Consider the following 19,760-nt stretch of genomic DNA (forward strand, 5'->3'; position numbering starts at 1 on the left):
GAACGAGTATAGACAGAGGAGAAGTACTAAGCAATGATGTTCAGTCTTCAGAGGATGGAGGAGTGGGAAGAGAGGGGATCCTCCCAGGAGGAAGGCAGTCCTCAAGGCCAAGACAGAGAGACAGATGGTGCTGGTGGAACCTTACTTCACCTCATCCCCCTTGTGCCGGGGAGCCGGCCACACCCGCTCAGCTGCTGGCAGGTGGCGAGCTGCCCCAATTCAGGGAGCCTCTGGAGCTGTCCAGGAGGGCCAGGTTAACCAGAGGTGCCCACAGACCTGCCCCAGGGGCCCTGAATGACCACCAACAGCATTAATGATCCTCCCTTATGTACTCGAAAGTCTATTTACTGATAAGGATCTGTAGTTAATTAGTTGTGCATGCTCAGTTGCCTCTGACTCTTCGCTAATTAAGTAGAGCAGTACTTAAAACTTGAGCAGTACTTAAAACTTCTCTTTTCCTGCCATGCTTAACAGTTCCTTCAAGACTTGCGTTGAATCCACATCACCTTGTAAACAGACCACAGGCTCTGGTTCACATTTGTGACTGCTTTCCTGTGATCACTTATTCCACAGCCATATTTCGAAGTCCAGAGAGCTGGGGTGTTTAGATGTGGGTGTGGGTGTGGTGTGGGGTACAGATCTGGTGGAGCTAAATGCAACCTCAGAGGGTCCTGGGGGCCACCCCTCCCAGAGGGGCCCTCATCTCCCTTCTGAGGCCCCCTCATGCTCTTTTCTAAGGCCATGTCACCACCGCTTAAAAACCACAGTGGAATTATATGTTAAATCACAATGTTGTAGAGATGGGAATGTCATACTAAGAAACTATCAGCAGCTGGAATTCCAAGCACAGCTCAAGATAACATTAAAACCTATATAAGTTTGCATCTGAGGTTCATGGGGGTATGTCTGATCGCCATTTCCAGCATTTCTTGAGTGAAGTCTCCTGGGCCTTCAGCGCCCTTCAGTGTCCCATTAGGAATTTCTCTTTCTTATGAAAAGAGCCCATCACCATAGTGTTAGAATTAATGATTTACTTTAAAATAGAATATGCAAGGCACATATGACAAACAGAAGCAGCCTGAGCTTTGCTGGCAGGCAGTCAGGATCCAGATGTTCGCTTGGGCAGGGTGCTTCATGGGAATAAAGTCACGGACTGTGTTCTTGTGCAGTTGTTGTAGGATTGACTAAGCAGAGACCCAAACACCCCAGAGTGTGCCTGGCACCTGGGGGCCCTTGCTGAGCTCCTGCTACCATGTCTCCATGTGGGAGCGGAGGTTTAGGGGGTCCCCTGAGGGGCCTGAGATCAGCACTCCCACCCGGGAGGACCCCAGCCACCATCTGCTATTTCCTTCAGTTCTGTCCTTTCAAATTAGGGAGAGCGAGACTGAGACTCAAGGTGAAGACTACAGGCTTGTCAGACATCAATACCGTGACTCCTGCTCTGGATTCTGCCCCCCACCACCCGCCCTGCCCTGAACATCACTATCTGGGTTAATCCTAACATCCCCAGCTTGGCTTCTTTAATCCATTTTAATATGCATGGGACTCAAGTGGGATCAGCAACCATTGTCTCTTAATCACGGTCTTGTTTTTCCTCTGCAGTCGGATTTTGCAGCTGGGGCCAAGGGGTTTCAAGAACAAGTAACATTTCATAACACTTGTTAGATGCATGCGTGGTGCCCAATGTGTTTATGTTGCCAAATGAGATGTTGAAGGAAAGTAGCTGCTTCTGCTTCCTGTCACCATAGTTTATGGAAGAAAGGACATTCCAGCATCCAGCTGGGAATGCCCTGGGACCGGGACACTCAAGCCCGCCTGCCCAGCCCCCAGGTTTCCAGCTGCTTGAAAAATGTGTCTTATTCCTCCTTGGAGGCTCAATTACTGGGAGGGTGTCTTTGCATGAAGTCAGGGCTGTTTGAAATCAGGAGCCCGGCGCTCAGCGTGGGGTTGGTGGGGAGCTGAGCTTCGCGTTGGCAGAGTCCAGGGTTCTGACATGTCTTGTTTTCCCTTCTATTCTGAATTCTCAAAAAAAGATCTGCTGACATCTTGGCGTGACTCCAAGTCACTATGTTATCTGCTCAGCAGTCTTATATTTTGAACCCAGATGCTAACTAAGACGGGATTCATTCTAAGTCATTTCTTCCATGGCAGAAACCATGGGAATATTTGAAGGGAGGAGATGCTTTCCAGGGGGCTGAACTTCCAGTGAAGAATCCAAGAATGGTCTCACCCACAGTTCCTCAGAAACTTAAAACACGGAGGAACCCAGCAGTTTCTCTCCCGGGTACACCTAAGAGATTTAAAAACATACGTCCACACAAAAACTGCGCACAAATGTTCACAGCAGCAGCATCCACAGTATCCAAAAGCACAAACAACCCACATGTGCATGAAAGGATGAAGGGATAAACGGACTTGGTCCAGCCACACACAGGGATCTTATTTAGCCATAAAATCGAATGAAGTTCTGATGCATGTTATAGCATGAGTGAACTTGGAAGACATGCTGCTGCTGCTGCTAAGTCGCTTCAGTCATGTCTGACTCTGTGCGACCCCACAGACGGCAGCCCACCAGGCTGCCCCATCCCTGGGATTCTCCAAGCAAGAACACTGGAGTGGGTTGCCATTTCCTTCTCCAATGCATGAAAGTGAAAAGTGAAAGTGAAGTCGCTCAGTCAAGTCTGACTCTTAGCGGCCCCATGGACTGCAGCCTACCAGGCTCCTCCGTCCATGGGATTTTCCAGGCAAGAGTACTGGAGTGGGGTGCCATTGCCTTCTCCATGGAAGACATGAGGCTAAGTGAAAGAACCCTGGCACGAGGGCTACATGCCCTATGACTCCATTTGTATGAAATGTCCAAAACAGGCAAACTCATAGACACAGAAAGTAGATTTGTGGTTGCTGGAAGCTGGGGAGGGGAAATTGAGAGTGATTCAAAATGGGTGGGCACTGCACCATCTGACAGAGGACCTGGCTGGAGCAGCCTGGGAATAAGCATATTATGAGCTTTAAGGGTTGGCCTCTCGGTAAAAATGAGTGTCTTTGGAGTATCAAGCAAGCTGAGCAAATTAGCAGAGATTCTGTTTCATAAGAGGTCCCCGGTGCCCACTGTGAAAATTAAAAACAATCTCTACTGCATTATCCCCAAAAATGCACTTCCTCTAAGTGCTAATAATAAGTGATTAGGTAGCCATGGAAACAGCTATTTTGGGAGAAAGGAAATCAAAGAAAATTGGATTTCAGAACAGGTTTATAAAGTCAGACTTTGCTTAATCTCACTTGAAACTCTGCAGTGTACGTAGGGTCTCATGCTTTGCACTCTTGTGTTTACGTGGTACCTTCCAGACACGTCCATGTACATAATTGGTTTTAGAATACTCTGGAAGAAAGATGCCCCCCAAAGAAAAGTATAGTGGGAAAGGTGAAGTGATTCACAGCTGTGTTAGCATTAGTTGCTCAGTCATGTCTGACTCTCTGCAACCCCGTGGACTGTACTGTCAAGCTCCTCTGTCCATGGGATTCTCCAGGCAAGAATACTGGAGTGGGTTGCCATTTCCGTCTCTAGGGGATCTTCCCCACCCAGGAATCAAACCCTGGTCTCCCATATTACGGGGAGATTCCTTACCATCTGATCCACCTTCTAGAAACGTCTCATGTAAAGAAAGAGTTCTACTTTAGGAAAAGAAAGTCTAAGCTAAGCTGTTGATGAGGGTAACATCCTAGCCCCTCTCAGTCAAATTCAACTAAGCAAAGCGTCACTTGGGTTCAGTGTCTCCTGTGTGCAGAGCATGTTCTAGGTTCCATAGTGGGGAAAGGAACAAGGCTGTTCTCTGCCTCCACATGGCTCATAATATTATAGGTCCCCATAATATTATAGGTCCTCCCGTGCCAGGAGGTCTGCTGTGTATGCTGTGTGGAGTGGAGAGTGCAGCTCAGAGGGGCTTCTGGAGAAGGTTCTGGAGGAGCAGTGTGAGGCGGGGGTAGGATCTCAGCAGGAGGAGAGGTATGGGGTGGAAGCCCACACAGCAGGGACAGTGTCCGCAGAGAGGACTCATCCAAACTGAGAAGTGACCACCCGTCCTCATCCACACTGACAGGTGACACAGTGGTGTTCAGCCTTCAAGCTCAGTCTGACTTGCCTGTGTGTGGAGAGAAAGAAGAGGGTGGGGACCGTGTCCACATGCCTTTCTGCCCAGGTGTTGGAGCAAGAGTGATATAACCAGAGCTGTGTTTTAGGAAAATGTATGTGCCAACACCACCATGGCCAGCTATCACAGGAGGCCCAAAGGGGTGGTGAGCCTCTGGATTAAAACGTATGTGCCAACACCACCATGGCCAACTATCACAGGAGGTCCAAAGGGGTGGTGAGCCTCTGGATTAAAACGTATGTGCCAACACCACCATGGCCAACTATCACAGGAGGTCCAAAGGGGTGGTGAGCCTCTGGATTAAAACTATCTCAAACAGTCAGCTGAGCTCCTTAGGGCAGGTTGGGCCTTTTTATGTTGTCGTTGCTGTACCAAAGGACTCTTCCTAAAAGAAAAAAGCCGCAGCACCGGCTGCAGCCACCTCCAAGCCTGCACTTCTGAAGGGTGACAGTTTTGATATATGCCAATGGGTGTGGGTCCCAGCACTTCACCGTCATCTGCCTGCATCATGTAAAATGACAGTTTTGCCTGTTAAAGTTAAATGTGAGTGAAGTTCCTTGGATATTTATAAAATATCAAATAGAATCATGTCGGCAAAAATGGGTCTTTTATTACTAAACTTCAGAAAGATTTCTGGATGGTCGTTATTAGCAGTTCACCTACTAGCTGACCTTCAGCGATGGCATAGATGAGGTGGTCCATGGACTGGAAGGTATTTTCATCCACTGCAGTAAAAGGATGTCTCAGGCTGCAGCCAGATTGTCCCTAAAGAATGAGGTGCAGGTCAGTGACACAACTTTGTGTGTTTTGTACTTTTAATTATTAACGGTCCACTTTCCCCTGAGAAGGTGGAAGTTGCAGGAGCAGGTGGAGAAAGTCTGCTGACCTCGGGAAAGCTTCCTGGTTTTCAGTCTTTAATTGGACACCTCCGGCCCCCAGCCTGTCCGTGCATAAGAAAGTGTGCATACACGCACTTCTGTGGATTTACTAATGCTTCAGTGCTTTAACAACTGGCGAAAACTAGGTACAGACGGCGAGTGCCCTAGTCGGCGAGGCCCCAGTCCTCCGATTGGAGGATCCTGCCCGAAAGTATCCTGGTCTCAGCGGGCCATGTCCGGAAACCCCGCCCCTGGCGCCGTGCGTCCCTTGAGCCGTGTCGTGCGTCTCCTGGCCCCACCCGCTACGCCGCGGGCCCCGCCCTGGCGCCGAGGGATGACGTCACCGCCTGCGCCCAGGACGGCAGAAACAGGAAGTGAGACCAAAACAAAGGAGCGGCGGCGGGGAACGGTCTCTGTTTTTCTGCTTCCTCCGGCCTCCTCCTTGACCGTGGCCGCCGACCCTCGGAAGCAGTCCGAACATGTCCAACATGGAGAAACACCTGTTCAACTTAAAGTTCGCGGCCAAAGAACTGGGGAGGAGTGCCAAAAAATGCGACAAGGAGGAAAAGGCCGAAAAGGCCAAGATTAAAAAGGCCATTCAGAAGGGCAATATGGAAGTTGCGAGGATTCACGCCGAGAACGCGATTCGCCAGAAGAACCAGGCGGTGAATTTCTTGAGGATGAGCGCGCGGGTGGACGCGGTGGCCGCCAGGGTCCAGACGGCTGTGACGATGGGCAAGGTGACCAAGTCGATGGCCGGAGTGGTTAAGTCGATGGACGCGACGTTGAAGACCATGAACCTCGAGAAGATCTCCGCCCTGATGGACAAGTTCGAGCACCAGTTCGAGACGCTGGACGTTCAGACGCAGCAGATGGAGGACACGATGAGCAGCACGACGACGCTGACCACTCCCCAGGGCCAGGTGGACATGCTGCTGCAGGAAATGGCAGACGAGGCCGGCCTCGACCTCAACATGGAGCTGCCGCAGGGCCAGACCGGCTCCGTGGGGACGAGCGTAGCCTCGGCCGAGCAGGACGAGCTGTCCCAGAGGTTGGCCCGCCTGCGGGACCAGGTGTGACCGCTGGACCGCTCAGAGGCGAGCCAGCCGCAAGCGGCCTTCCGAAGACGGATACTCTACACTAGAACCTCGGAATCGGCCAGAATGCTGAACTGCTCTTACTCAAGATGCTTCTCCCTTCGGGTTTACAGTGCTCTCCAGACACACGAAGAATTCCCAGGCCTTCTCTTAACTCTTAACTGGATTTGAAAGTTCTGTATGGCTTGTGATTAAGTGTATCAAGTTAATTTGACTTATATGAATCTTTCTCAAAAATTTAGTCAAAATTCTGCAAAGTCGCTTCAGTCGTGACCGACTCTGTGCAACCCCATAGACGGCAGCCCACCAGGCTCCCCTGTCCCTGGGATTCTCCAGGCAAGAACACTGGAGTGGGTTGCCATTTCCTTCTCCAATGCCTGAAAGTAAAAAGTGAAAGTGAAGTCGCTCAGTCATGTCTGACTCTTCGCGACCCCATGGACTGCAGCCTACCAGGCTCCTCCATCCATGGGATTTTCCAGGCAAGAGTACTGGAGTGGGTTGCTATGTAACTCTAGTTCCCGTGTATTCAGTTTTCTGCCCGAATTATCAAAATTGACAGTTTTCTTTTTACTTTTGTGTAGTGTCTGGAGTTGAGGGGTGGTGATTACGTAGGTCTATTGCTGGGCTTTCTACTGTTCATTCAGCAACTTATTTCATTGGCAGCGCCATTCTGTGTATCCTTAGTTTGTTGCTGTCAAATGCAGTCTACATCTGACTATTAATCTGTTCTCATAGCTTACACTGAAATTACTTTAGTACCTTCTCGTGTAATACTCTTTTACTTTTTATGGCCTATAAATTTCTTGTGGTAGTTGCCTTTCTGTAACTGGAAGAAAATGCTACGTAACCTCCACATATCATAAGAGAAAATCATTTGTTTATGGTTTTAAGATTTACAAGGCTTAATGTGTGACGGTTATTTCCAAGTGAATTTCTCTCACACATTTCTGGTTATTTTCCTATTTCATTAGACTTTGATTAGATTTGTTTTAAAGTATACCAATTAGCATGACAGTCACATTTCTCTAATGTTGCCAAAGAACTGTTGATGGGTTTGAGAAGCCCTGGGACTGTGTGTGGGAGTGAGTTTTGTTGAGATTTTAATCAAAACTAGAAATAAAATTTTAGGTTCTAGTTATTCGCATTTATTATCTTGTCTTAAAGCGACAACTCTTTAAAACCTTGGAAATACTGATACAAGCTGGGATATTTGGTTTAGCCTTTCAAATCCCTGACATTCTCGTGCAGCGTCTGGAAGTGTGGGAAGGACAAGTGCAGACTCGACCCTCTCAGTCCAGAGCCCAGCTGTGCTGCCTTCTGTCTTTCTGGAACGGTGGTGTGCAAAGTAAAAGTGAAAACGTAGAGCCTGTAGCCACCACTTTCTCTGATCCTTGAAGAAAGAGAGCAGTGACTTGCTTTTGCCTCAGCAGGCATATTAATCTAAGTTAAATAGTTAAGGATATTTTTAACTCCCCCTTCCCTTCACTGGAAGATTTCTCCATGAGACAATTCCAGTATTTCAGGAAATAATTCAGAGGACTCTTCCAAGCTCTTCGGAAGGTTGAGAACCAAATGTTCACCACTATAACATGTCCTCCTGTATGAATGTGTGTATTTAAGCAGAGGAAAAAATGCAGAGGTGTGTGCAGATGAGAACTGACCCTCGTATTTAAGTGTCACTACGTCTGACTGGCTGTTGTTCCAGAGTCTTCTATGAGCAACACCTGCCAGTCATCTCCCCACATCCTCTCTCTAGAACCTGTACCTTTAGGTGTCTCCTCCCATCTGCATGTTGCACAGAAGCAGCTGTATGTGAGCACATCCTAACCCTCCTCAGACTGCAAAAATTATTACAGCTCAAAAAATAGCTTGGTGTTGATCCTTTGGTACATTTAGGACCCTTTTATAGTGCAGATATTCCCAACAAAATTAATATATTTTGTGAGATTAAATAGTGCTTATATATGCTTGGCCTTTCTTAAAATATGTTCATTTCAAACTACATGAATGTACATTTTTATAAAACATACATATTTTCAAAAGCATATCAGGCCCACGAATTATTTCCTCACTTTTGCAGTTGATGAAATGCTGGAATATGAACCACAGAAGTTTGTCAAATAAATCATTTTAAACTGCATGTTATTGCACATGAGTGTACATGCTGTTTACAAAGCTATTTAAGGAAAAATAATTTGGAGGTTGATTTGGTTCAGAAAGCATAGAATTTTTCTGGACTCGGTTTTAGCACCTGAATTTCTATTTGCATGCCCATTTCTAGAAGCCCAGGTCGTTAACTTCTTTACTGTAATGGTTTCTTCAAGGCAACCAGATTCCTCCTTATTGAAACTGCCCTAGGCTGAGCCCAGCTCAAACATAGACAAGGAAATAGTTCCTCTTCTGTGCAACCACTAGTACAATTTCTCCTCTTATTTCTCCTTTGTATTTTTCTGCCTTCAAATGCAGTTTCCAAATGGATTTAGAATAAACTTTTAAGTTTACTCTATGAGCTGTTCAGTTTATTTCAGTTCAGATGAGAAGTGTGCTGTTGGAGACCCTTCTTACTAAAGCTGTTTCTCCCTAAAGGAGTCTTAGTGTGGGTGTGCCCTTCAGGTGGGGATGTCGAATGCCCACCCTGCCATGTTTGATTTGGAAAAGCACCCCCTAAAGTAAGTGCCAGTCCGACCATCCCACTCACTGAACATAGTCTAGGGGTCAGCCAGACCCCCCTCAACCTGTTGACCATGAGCAAGATACCTGCAACAGCTACAACACCCTCTTGGAGGTGTTTCCACAGCCAGAATCCAGAGCTCAGGACTTCAGGTGCTGCTGGCAACAAGCTTCAAGCCCGTGGACATAACACACTGATGAGCAGGCTTCTTGTCTTGTCTTCTTTTAATCAACTGGTTGGAATGAGACCAGCCTGCCTGGTTTACCAGGTTCGTTTTCCTACAGCCAGATGCTTAGCAAGGGTCACTAGTTTTCCTACAGCCAGATGGACTAGCAAGGGTCACTAGTCCACCCCAACTGCTCCATGTGGAGCAGGACGGGTATGTCTGGGTTACCATCCCTGGGCGTTGGATTGGTGCCCAGCTCGGTGGGCTCCTGGCTGAGGGTCCATTTGAACTCAGACCTCCCCTGGGTTCTCTTGCTCCCGACCCCGCCCAGAGCTCCCCAGTGACAGCGTCATTTTCTAATTGGATTGTTTTTAGCTACTGAGTTTTATGACTTCTTTATATATTGTGATTATTAACCTCTTATCAGACACCTCCTCCCATCTGGTAGGCTGTCTTTTTGTTTTGCTGGTAGTTTCCTTCGTTGCGCAAAATCTTTTTAGGTTGATGTAATCCCTTTTGTTTATTTTTGCTTTGCTTCCCCTTACCTGAGGAGACATCCAGAAAGATAAATTACTGAGACCAGTGTTGGAGAACATGGCCTATGCTTTCTTCTGGGAATTCTGTGGTTTCAGGTCTTACATTCAAGTCTTTAATCTGTTTTGAGTTTGATTTCTACGTAGGGTGTGAGGTAGCAGTCTGATTTGATTATTTTCCGTGGAGCCATCCAGTTTCCCCAACACCAGTTCTTAAAAGAGACCATCCTTTCTCCAGTGTACGTTCTTTGCTCCCTTGTCATAAATTAGTTGTCTGTATGTTATGGGTTTGTTTCTGGGCTGTCGATTCTGTTCTCTAGAATTGGCTTCTTAGAAGAGATTGGGTTCAATCTGAGGCTGCCAAGGGGAAAAAAAAAAAAGTGGGGATTACATAAAGGTCTGAAAAGCCGAAAATCCCCGTGTGGCTTTGACTGGGGTGGAAGGTTTGACACCACTGGGAACAGGGAAGAACTGGGGCGGATCACAGAGGGTGTGGAGGCAGGTTCAATGTGAACTTCACTCCCTGAAGAGGAGCAGGATGTGAGTCAGCAGGTGTGCCCTGCAGGTGAGGGGCAGGGACAACCTGGGTGGGGGCACAAGGGTCACTCGTCCACCCCAACTGTGACTTGGCTGCAACTCCTAAGCCCCAGCTCTGGTCAAGGACCACTTTATGTGGCCTGGGTCTCAGCCCTGCCGCAGGCTGCTGTCATTTCTGGTAACACTTTCCTCCAGTGTTTTTCCGTCAAGTAAATAAGCATCTTGAAGTGAATTTTGATAACACACCGAGAAAAGGCTTTACTCAGTTTGTCCGAGCTCTGACCTGCCACATTCTTCACAAAACAAATCATTTTAAATACATTTTATTTAAATATCTTTGGTACTTTTCCTTGGATCCAGTTGTTCAGACATTTAACAGAATAGTTTCATGTTTTTACAATCCACCCCCCACCCCCCAGCCAGAAGAACTCTGCGATTATGAGATACTGGGGTGGGGCTGCCAACAGAGGAGAAAAGAGCAGTGAATGGCTGTCTCGTGCCAGGATCCAGCAGAAGGTGATCCCAGTGGCCAGAGTAAAAACACTCTGCAAACACAACTATCCTCAGCTGTAGTAGGAAGCAGTTAAAGCACAGTAAATTGCTCTTTAACGGCTTTTCTTAAAGGGACTGTGATGGGAGTGACTGTACAATGGTAACTTGTTATTGTCTTGCAGCTCTGTGTCTAGTGGGAGTGAAGCGTCTACAAGTGGGACCCTTAGATCTTGTGAATTTTTCCGCATCACAGGCAGTGGTGTGTTTAGGGAGTCAACCCTTTAGAATTTAGTCATGGGCTTCCCTGGTGGTCCAATGGTTAAAAATCCACCTGCCAATGCAGGGGAAATAGGTTCATTTCCTGGTACAGGAAGATCCCACATACTAAGGAGCAACTAAGTGCTGCAACTACTGAGCCCATGAGCCAAAACTACCAATGCCGTGTACCTAGAGCCTGTGTGCCACAACCGGAGCCCCTGCTCTCCCCAGCTAGAGAATGCCAGCACGCAACAATGAAGACCCAGTGCAGCCAGAAATAAATCTTTTTTAAAAACCATAAAAAAATTTAGTCACACAAAACTGCATAATTTGGAAAGTTCCTTTAAAATTCCTGTCCTATATATTATTTTAGGAGTCCCAATTTTAAGAAGTCCTTCTATACCATGTGGGTAATACACCAGTTGAACCAAAGATTAAGGCGAAAAGCCTGCAGAAACTGACTGCTGTAGTTTTTACTCCTTAGGCTCTCAGCCATCTGGGGGGATTTGCAGCTTTGGTGGCACAAATGTGAACTCAGAGGCCTATCCTGCATCAGTGACAGTTCAGAAGATGCCTGGGAAATGTTCACTGATGCCTGTCAGATCCTTGGTGGTTAAGTACCAAGTGGAAATGATAAAGAGCCCACCAGCCGATGCAGGAGACATGAGTTGCAGGTTCAATCCCTGGGTTCGCAAGATCTTCTGGAGAAGGACACGGCAACCCACTCCAGTATTCTTGCCTGAAGAATCCCACGGACAGAGGGGCTTGGCGGGCTACAGTCCATGGGGTTGCAGAGAGTCAGACACGACTGAAGTGTCTTAGCCCGAATGCATGGAAGAACCCTAACACCCCTCCCGGGCTCAGAGGTGGGGACACGAGGGACAGCTTTCCTTTGTCTGGGTGAGGAGGGTACTCCTACAGCGTCCTCCTTGGGATGGTGGTCTCTGATCTTTCAGGAATGCTTGATGTCTTTTTTGTTGACCACATTTCATTGTTTCTACTTGTACCAGTCACGGCCATCTAATAGACTCACTCATCCACTCCTCTCTGTCTGCATCCAGTGTGAAAGCGGTGCCCCCTAAACTCTGAGCTGAAGGACTTCCTGCCTGGTCTGATTTTCAGTTCCTTCCAGCCCTTTCAGAGAGGATCAGCATCTGTCACATGTTCATGTTAGATTTCCCTGCTAAGAGGAGGACCGCCTCAAGTTATCACAGCCCTGCAGTGGGAAGGGAGGCAGCTCATCCTCCACCCCTGCCAGAGCCCCCAGGGTCCGGAGCCCCACCACCATTGTGTAGATACCTCTCCCCCTCCATCACAGACACGAGGCTCTTGCCCTGTTCCTTCCCCATGAGGTGTTCGGGGTGGACCTTGAGGGCCTTCTGATGTACCAGACACAAAGCCAGCGAGGACTGGGCCAAACCCCACTGTGGTTTTCACACCAGGCTGAGCTATCAGGCGTCCCCTTCTAGACCCTCCTCCAGAAAGCAGCTCCAGGGCCTGCAGTGCTGGCCAGGGAGGCTGCTGTGACCATGGGGAGGCGCCCACCCATCGCTGTGCAGAAGCTCCTGAGCACACAGGCTGAGGGGAAGCCTCCACGGCTTTACTCGAGATCAGAGCAGTGGACTTGAGCCGTCCAGGAGAAATGTCGGGCAAGTCCCCTCCTGGTCCTGACACACTCTGCTCCTCCCACCTGGAACGTGGTCCCGTGCTCACTGGTTACCAGCTCTGTGTCCTCCGGGGTCCCCCTGTATCCCCTAGGTTACCCCGTGTCCTCCCAGGTCCAGGTTGGGCCTTGCAGCACCTGCTCGCCTCATCCCACAGACACGCAGGGTGCCAAGCCAGGTGCTGGGGAAACCCATCCAACGGGACAGAATGGTGGGTCCTGAATTCAGAGGGAGAGACAGATAATAGACAAATATGTATAGAATTTGTCAGGTGGTAGTAAGTGCTATGTAGGAAGAGAAGGCTGGGTGGGCGTGAAGGTGGACGTGAACGGGGGTGGGGGGTGGGAGGACCCACACATGCCGTGTCCTGCCCTCTCTCCACCCCTCCACCAGTGAAGCATCGGACCTTGGGGACCAGACTGACCCCCCACGCAGGCTCAGCCTGTGCACACACGACTCCCTCTGAACCCCGGTCTTACTGGGACGGTCTGGCCTGCTGTGTGCCTACACAGCAGCCATCCACCAGCTCAACCTTGCAAGGACCCCAGCCTTACACAAGGGAAGAGGGGAGGGAGGGACGGGTCTGGCACCCCATCAGCACCGTGAGGACACTGACCTGCTGGGGAGACATGTGGTGAATAAAGCATGAACCTGCTGGTCCATGGCTGCCTGGTCCCCCTGGGGTCGAGGGGGCCCCCCCAAACATGGGCACCTACCTCCCAGCCTGGAGGTGTTCCCAGCATGTCTTGCTTTTTTTCTAGCTTCCTGGAGAGAATCGACAGCGTCAGCCTGGTGGACTACACGCCCACCGACCAGGTAGGTGGGGTCGGGCCATGACCACAGCCCGAACCTGGGGATACTGGAGGGTTTCTGCTCCCTGCCTCCCACCTCCCAGAGGTCTGGGCTCCTCACCCACCCCAGCATCCATCCGTCTGTGAGGCTGACTCAGGAGCTATAACCTGGGCCTTGAGCCCGCTCCTGGATTCTGTCTTCAGACTCCTCATCAGTTCGGAGGAGCCACTGTCCCCCCAATTCTGGAATCTGCAGTGGCTGATTGACATCCTAATGGATTTAGTCACCAGCAAAGAAACACTGAAACCTGACTGGCCTGCAGAGGTGTCAGATTGTGAAACTGTAAGGCTTTCTCATCCCCTTGGGAATACACCGTCTTTTATGTTAGCAACTAGAAATACAGGAGAAGACAGTCTGAAACCAGCCAGCACCCACGGGAATCTGACCCAGAGCAAGAGCCGGCAGGACGGGCTCAGCTTCCCAGACCCCAGGCGGCTGTCAGGGACCCGTGTCAGTAGAGGACGCTCAGGAGAGATTAGAAGAAATTCCTAAGAGAAAGCTGAGCCATCAAGACTGTAAACCAGACCAACACACAACTGTGATTTTCTCTGGGGAGTGAGACCGAGAATGTTTGTCAAGTGTTTAATTTCCTTTTCTTTTCTGATGGAGAGAACCTCACGGCTTGTGGCTGCCCCGGGGCCACCTCCTAAGGACGGGGTCTCTGGGTCTGCTTCCCTCTCTGCCCCAGGATGACCACTAAGGACAGGGTCACTGGGTCTGCTCCCCTCTCTCTGCCCCCAGGACCTCCTCAGATGCAGAGTTCTGACCTCAGGGATTTTCGAGACCAGATTCCAAGTGGACAAAGTCAACTTCCAGTAAGTGTGTGGGCAGGACCCCTGGGCCTGGGCGGTGGGTGATCGTGGGTGGGCAGGCACTGCCACACCCCCGTGCACACCCTGGAGTGCAGGTGGTCAGTGCAGGGAGGAAGGTACCTGAGCTCCACATGGCTGAGAGGGTGAGCCAGCCTGGCAGCCTGGGCAGGTGCAAAGGAGGAGGACACAGGCAGGGGGCTGCCCTGGGGGGACAAGAGCCGAGAGCCACTGACCGACCACAGGGCAAGGGCCCAGAGGAGAGAAACATTGGGTGTGGACACCCAGCTGGGCCAGACCAGGGAGGCCCCATGGGTCCAGTCCACAACGTCACCATGCAAGGAGAGTCTTCGGCTGAGGGAGCAGCAAAGGAGGAGCATCCACTATCCCTGGTTAACCCCCCCACCCCATTCTACCCCAGCATGTTTGATGTCGGCGGCCAGAGGGATGAGAGAAGAAAATGGATCCAGTGCTTCAATGGTGAGTTCTCCGCTGTCTCAAGAAAATAAGAATGAACCCACCTCCACTCCTACTGCTGTGTCTTAGCTGCTTCCCACTAGTTCATCATCAAGCGCCTTGACTAAGCGTCCCCTGGACATGGGAGTCCGGCATCCTGGGTCACACTGTCTCTGCTGCTTTGGGGGTCGGGGTCACCAGTGCTGTCACCGAGGGAGCTCTCCCTGGAGACACGGAGCATCACTGCTGTGAGTCACCCAGGTGCCCCTCTTCCCCACCCAGACGTCACTGCTATCATCTATGTGGCTGCTTGCAGCAGCTACAACATGGTCATCCGGGAAGACAACAACACCAACCGCCTGCGGGAGTCACTGGACCTTTTCGAGAGCATCTGGAACAACAGGTGAGAGGTGGTGAACACGACCTCACCCTGGGTTTAGAGCTAATACCGCTCAGCACGGCCATCTTTGTTTTCCAAGGGAATCTTTCCTCGTGATAAATCTTCTCAAACCATAAGCAGCGTCCCTTCCAGCCCATCTAATGTGGAGACTTTCAATGGGGCTGGAACTGATAGGACTTGGTCAGGAAAATCCATATCTCTACGTTGCTGCTGCTACTGCTAAGTCGCTTTAGTCATGTCTGACTCTGTGCGACCCCATAGACGGCAGCCCACCAGGCTCCCCCATCCCTGGGATTCTCCAGGCAAGAACACTGGAGTGGGTTGCCATTTCCTTCTCCAATGCATGAAAGTGAAAAGTCAAAGTGAAGTCGCTCAGTCATGTCTGACTCTTAGCGGCCCCATGGACTGCAGCCCACCAGGCTCCTCCGTCCATGGGATTTTCCAGGCAAGAGTCCTGGAGTGGGGTGCCATCGCCTTCTGGTTCAAAATTGGCTTTGTTTGGGTTTTAACATTCAGAAAGCAACCATTCGAAGCATCCACTGATGACCAGATGACCCCTGAGCCCCTCCCTCAGCTTGTCAGCCAAGTGGTGGGTCCCCACTCAGACCCCCCACATGCCAGCTCCTCGACCGATAGCTCCAGATGCCCACTTCTCTGTTCTGTTGTTGAAGCTTTAACTTCTCTTGCTTTTCTAACCCTTTACTAGTAAATTACACCACAAATCCAAGTACGCTTATTCCTTACATGAAGTTTAGTTTTGGTGCCAGTAAACGTACAGCCTGGTGGAGCAGAGTTATCCTGGTGGATAGTTTATCCTCATGCGAGTGTCAAGCGTCCAGATGGAGTGGGGGCCGAGGTGCCAGGCTGTCAAGAAATCCAAGCCCCTCACAGCATCCAGAGGGCGGCAGGTTGCCTCACCCTGCTCCTGCCGAGGACCCGCATCTGTGTGCTTGCTTCTCCTTCCAGGTGGTTGCGCACCATTTCCATCATCTTGTTCCTGAACAAACAGGATATGCTGGCAGAAAAAGTGCTAGCGGGGAAATCAAAAATTGAAGACTATTTCCCAGAGTACGCAAATTATACTGTTCCTGAAGACGGTAAGATTATGAAACAAGTTATCTCGGAATTATGGGAAAGAATTGCTCTTTCAATAGCACTGTGACTATAATTCCCAATTCTGATGAATCTAGGAAATTCAGTTAATTTAATCAGTCTTCTTGACCCCTGCCCCCTCTAAGCTACTAGAGCATTCAAGTGTCCGTAGGGTCCCATGTGTGAAAATTTCAGTCTGACTTGGTCCACACTGGGCAGGCGGAGGGAAGGCAGCTTGTTATGGGTGAGGGTTGACGGAGACTCTCTGCCTTCCGGGCTTGTGTGGGTCGGTCCGCGTGGACCTGCCCACTGACCTGCACAGACTGAGAGGGAGCCACTGTCTGAGCGGCCCTAGCCAGGCCTCTGTCCTGAGCCACCCGCTGCCGGCACCATGTTGAGGCCTCTGTCCCCAGCGATGACTCCGGCCACAGCATGGTGACTTCATCAGGCAACCAACCGTCCCAGGAGGCCGTCAGTGCTGCAGCCTAGAAGGTCCCACCCGGCAAACCTTGGAGGATTCGCGCTCCCTTTCAGGGGCTGCTTCTGGGTTTTGAGTTTCCTAGGCCACCCCCCATCCCGACCCCAGAGTCTGCAAGGAGGGGTTTGCTTAGAGCACAATAACCCCACTCCTCATGGTTTAGTCCCAAACGGGATGAAGCAGAATGAAGGGGGCTTTCCCAGAGACTTCAGTTAGAAGGGAAGAAACCTGTCTAGGTCTCTGCACCAACTTCAGCCACCCTGGCAGGGGCTCCCTAGGCCGGGGAGCAGCTGCCCACAGGCAGCACCAAGGCCCCACGCTGCCTGCCGTGTGGTGGCATCGCCGTCCACCTCACAGGCGGGGCCTGCTCTGACCTCTCCGGGGAACCAGCCTCCTGCTCCCCTCACCCTGTCTGGTCAGCATGTTTCATGGGAAGGTCTCAGCATGAGGCCTAAGGATGACCCTGGGGTGCAGGCGGTCGGGGGGCGGGGCTCCCCGTCAGTGAGACATTTCATCTGATGTGAGTGGACGTCATCTCCCAGCAGCAGACGCCAACCACTGCTAAAATCAAAATGACCTGGGAGGAGGAAGGAAGATTTCGGCTGCATGGCCGAAGGCCCTCCGCCTCTTACGCCCTCCGTCGAGCTGTATTCGTTTCACGGCTCTTAAATAAAAACTTTCATCTCCTACAGCGACGCCGGATGCAGGAGAAGACCCCAAAGTCACGAGGGCGAAATTCTTCATCCGGGACCTGTTCCTGGTGAGCACTTCCCCGCCCTCTGCCTTCCCACTACCTCAGCCCGCCGGCTCTGCGCTCAACCTCCCACGGCTCCTTTCCTCTCCCGGGAGTGAGGAGTGATGAGCGCCCCGAGCCTCCGAGAGGTGGACTTACGACCTGGGGTCACACAGCTTGTCAGCAGCGCCGGTCAGGGCGCAGATCCCGGGGCGACCCCGAGACAGCTACCCATCCGCGTGTCGCCTTTTCCCAAAGGGACGGGGCAGGGGGGCGTTTACTCCCTCTCGGCTCAGGGGTCACAGAGAAACAGACCCACTCAGGTTTAAATGTCCTCATTTTGAAAAGAAACTTTGTATTCTGAGCTGATTTCAAATTTGCATAGAAAGTGGGTTCTGGGGGGCTCAACCCTGGCAGACAACCCCTATCCCCGCCCCCCACCCCGGAGCTGACGGCCGTGTCCCCACAGCGCATCAGCACGGCCACCGGCGACGGCAAGCACTACTGCTACCCTCACTTCACGTGCGCTGTGGACACGGAGAACATCCGCCGCGTCTTCAACGACTGCAGGGACATCATCCAGCGGATGCACCTCAAGCAGTACGAGCTCCTGTGAGCCCCCCGCCCCCCGCTGCCCCGCCCCCGCCCCGCCCATCCCAGGCTCGCCAGGCACAACTCAAGGAGTCCTGTTCATCCACCCTGGAGCTGTCTGCGGGGCTCTCATTACCACCAGGCCCCCAGCCACCTCTGTCCCCTCACTCCTCCCCAAACCCTGGTCTGTGTAGGGGTAGGGGCCCCTGACTCGTGGAGAAGTTGGAAGATGGGGAGACACACTAGCTCAGGCCTCACTGGGGATTGCCTTTCTGACCGGATGGGCCCCCGACTCAGGGGAGACCCTGAGCCGCAGTGGGGTTCAGTTCCGTCTCCAGGGGAGGCCAACTTCAGCATTGTTGCTGGAGCCCCTTGACCTTCCACGTGTCAGCAGAAAGCCCCCACTCACTGGGGCCACGTTCCTCCAGTTCACATGAGTCCCATCCACTGTGGTCCCCCAGACTCCACTGCTGTGGCAGCGCCTCCTTTAATAGGTTCTTCCTGTTGCTGTTTTATTGCTGGTTTATTACACTGTACAGACCACAAGATGTAATATTATTTTGATAACTAACTACTCAAGGAAAATCCCTATAGATCTTTGTGCCTTGACTGTGGCTGTCCCTGTAAAGAAACGCGTTTCTGTTGTGCTGAACAGTCATCCTCATCACTGCACTTGCTTTGAGGAAGAGAACAAATGGTGTATGTAGAGTTTAGGGGTTTATTAGGCTGGTACTCTTTATAATACTCATTGATCAATAGATATGTGTATATACATTTATATAAATATTTGTAAGTGACACACAGTAATCCTCCACCTCTCACAGAATGCCATGCCCACAAGCCTCTTTCAGGGAACCAGGGACATGTTTCTATCCAAAAAACATGTTTCTCCATTATCTGGCTATTTAAAGACTTTTTCAAGGCCACCTGTTCCCTTAGTCAAAGTTTCTGAACTACTTCCTTGAGCACAGGTCCCATCATAAATAGCAAGGAAAATACAAGGGTTTCAGGCTGTGTCTGGCCTAGGGGGAGTCAAAGGACAGACTTTGATTTGCCTTTTGAAGAAGAAACACAACAAAACCTTTATTTGAAACACGAATACAGCTGTTCCTCAACCCTGAAAGATCTGCAAATGCAGCCTTGTGAGCGCCATCGAGCACAAGACCTCAAAAGCCAGCCTCATCTGTCCACCACCCTGAGGCTGGTGCTCTCAGGTCAAGGATAACCTGTTAAACTGTCTGAGGTCATATCCTAACAATATGGATGCCGACATTAACTTCCATTTCATCTTTATGGTCTTTAATGTTTTAAAGTTTACTCTCTAAAGCAGCATCTTACTATCTTTTATAAACTCATCCACATTTACACGCTAGTTTTCCATGAAATAAAGGATGACAGCTTTACATACAGTGCACCATCACATATTTTGAATCATTATCACTGAATTTGGGCTCCTGCCATCCTTGATCGTTCCATTAAACTCAGATGAACAGAGACTTACAAAGGGGAAACAATCTTCAGTTTCCATTGCATTTTCACAGTACAACATGAAGAGAATCTTAAGAGCTACAGCCCCAATATATACCCAAAAGAATAAAACTGTATTTTTATATGAATTATAATTCAACAATTCCCCTGTAACTAAACTTCCTATTTAGATAAGTCTGATTGAAGAGCTAGATTCTCTAAAACACACACACACACACACAGATTTTATGAGGCTTAAAATTACCACGGCATATTTATTTTAAATACCAAAAGCCTCTTCCTGGTCCATTTTTTCGACTTTCTACTGACAGGCATTCAATTCAGATTTAACAACTTGGAGAGGAAATTACACTCATCTAAAAATCTGATTCCATTAATTTAGCACAGAAATAAAGAAGTCTGCGAGAACAATATATT

The 19,760-nt window shown here is 50.1% G+C and overlaps 2 protein-coding genes across 3 annotated transcripts in view; both read left to right on the plus strand.

Annotated features, from left to right (window-relative positions):
• GNAL (G protein subunit alpha L) overlaps positions 1-19,756 on the plus strand; it is a 76,064-nt gene extending 56,308 nt beyond the window's left edge. For both annotated transcript variants that reach the window (XM_061399958.1, XM_061399957.1), the window contains 7 exons: positions 13,206-13,260; positions 14,038-14,111; positions 14,527-14,585; positions 14,844-14,964; positions 15,928-16,058; positions 17,224-17,291; positions 17,734-19,756. In XM_061399958.1, the coding sequence (XP_061255942.1) occupies positions 13,206-13,260; positions 14,038-14,111; positions 14,527-14,585; positions 14,844-14,964; positions 15,928-16,058; positions 17,224-17,291; positions 17,734-17,880 (655 nt within the window). In that variant the 3' untranslated portion in view covers positions 17,881-19,756. The remainder of the gene's footprint in view (positions 1-13,205; positions 13,261-14,037; positions 14,112-14,526; positions 14,586-14,843; positions 14,965-15,927; positions 16,059-17,223; positions 17,292-17,733) is intronic.
• Positions 5,383-8,629, plus strand: CHMP1B (charged multivesicular body protein 1B). The gene has a single exon (XM_061399959.1). The coding sequence runs from the start codon at positions 5,506-5,508 to the stop codon at positions 6,103-6,105; it is 600 nt and encodes a 199-aa protein (XP_061255943.1). The 5' UTR covers positions 5,383-5,505; the 3' UTR covers positions 6,106-8,629.
• Positions 19,757-19,760: the final 4 nt, after the last annotated feature.

The sequence above is a fragment of the Bos javanicus genome, chromosome 24, assembly GCF_032452875.1.
Source record: "Bos javanicus breed banteng chromosome 24, ARS-OSU_banteng_1.0, whole genome shotgun sequence".
In the NCBI taxonomy this organism is placed as follows: domain Eukaryota; kingdom Metazoa; phylum Chordata; class Mammalia; order Artiodactyla; family Bovidae; genus Bos; species Bos javanicus.

Excerpts from the sequence above, each read along its gene's own strand:
- CHMP1B (XM_061399959.1), top strand. The coding sequence starts at position 5,506 with ATGTCCAACATGGAGAAACACCTGTTCAACTTAAAGTTCGCGGCCAAA.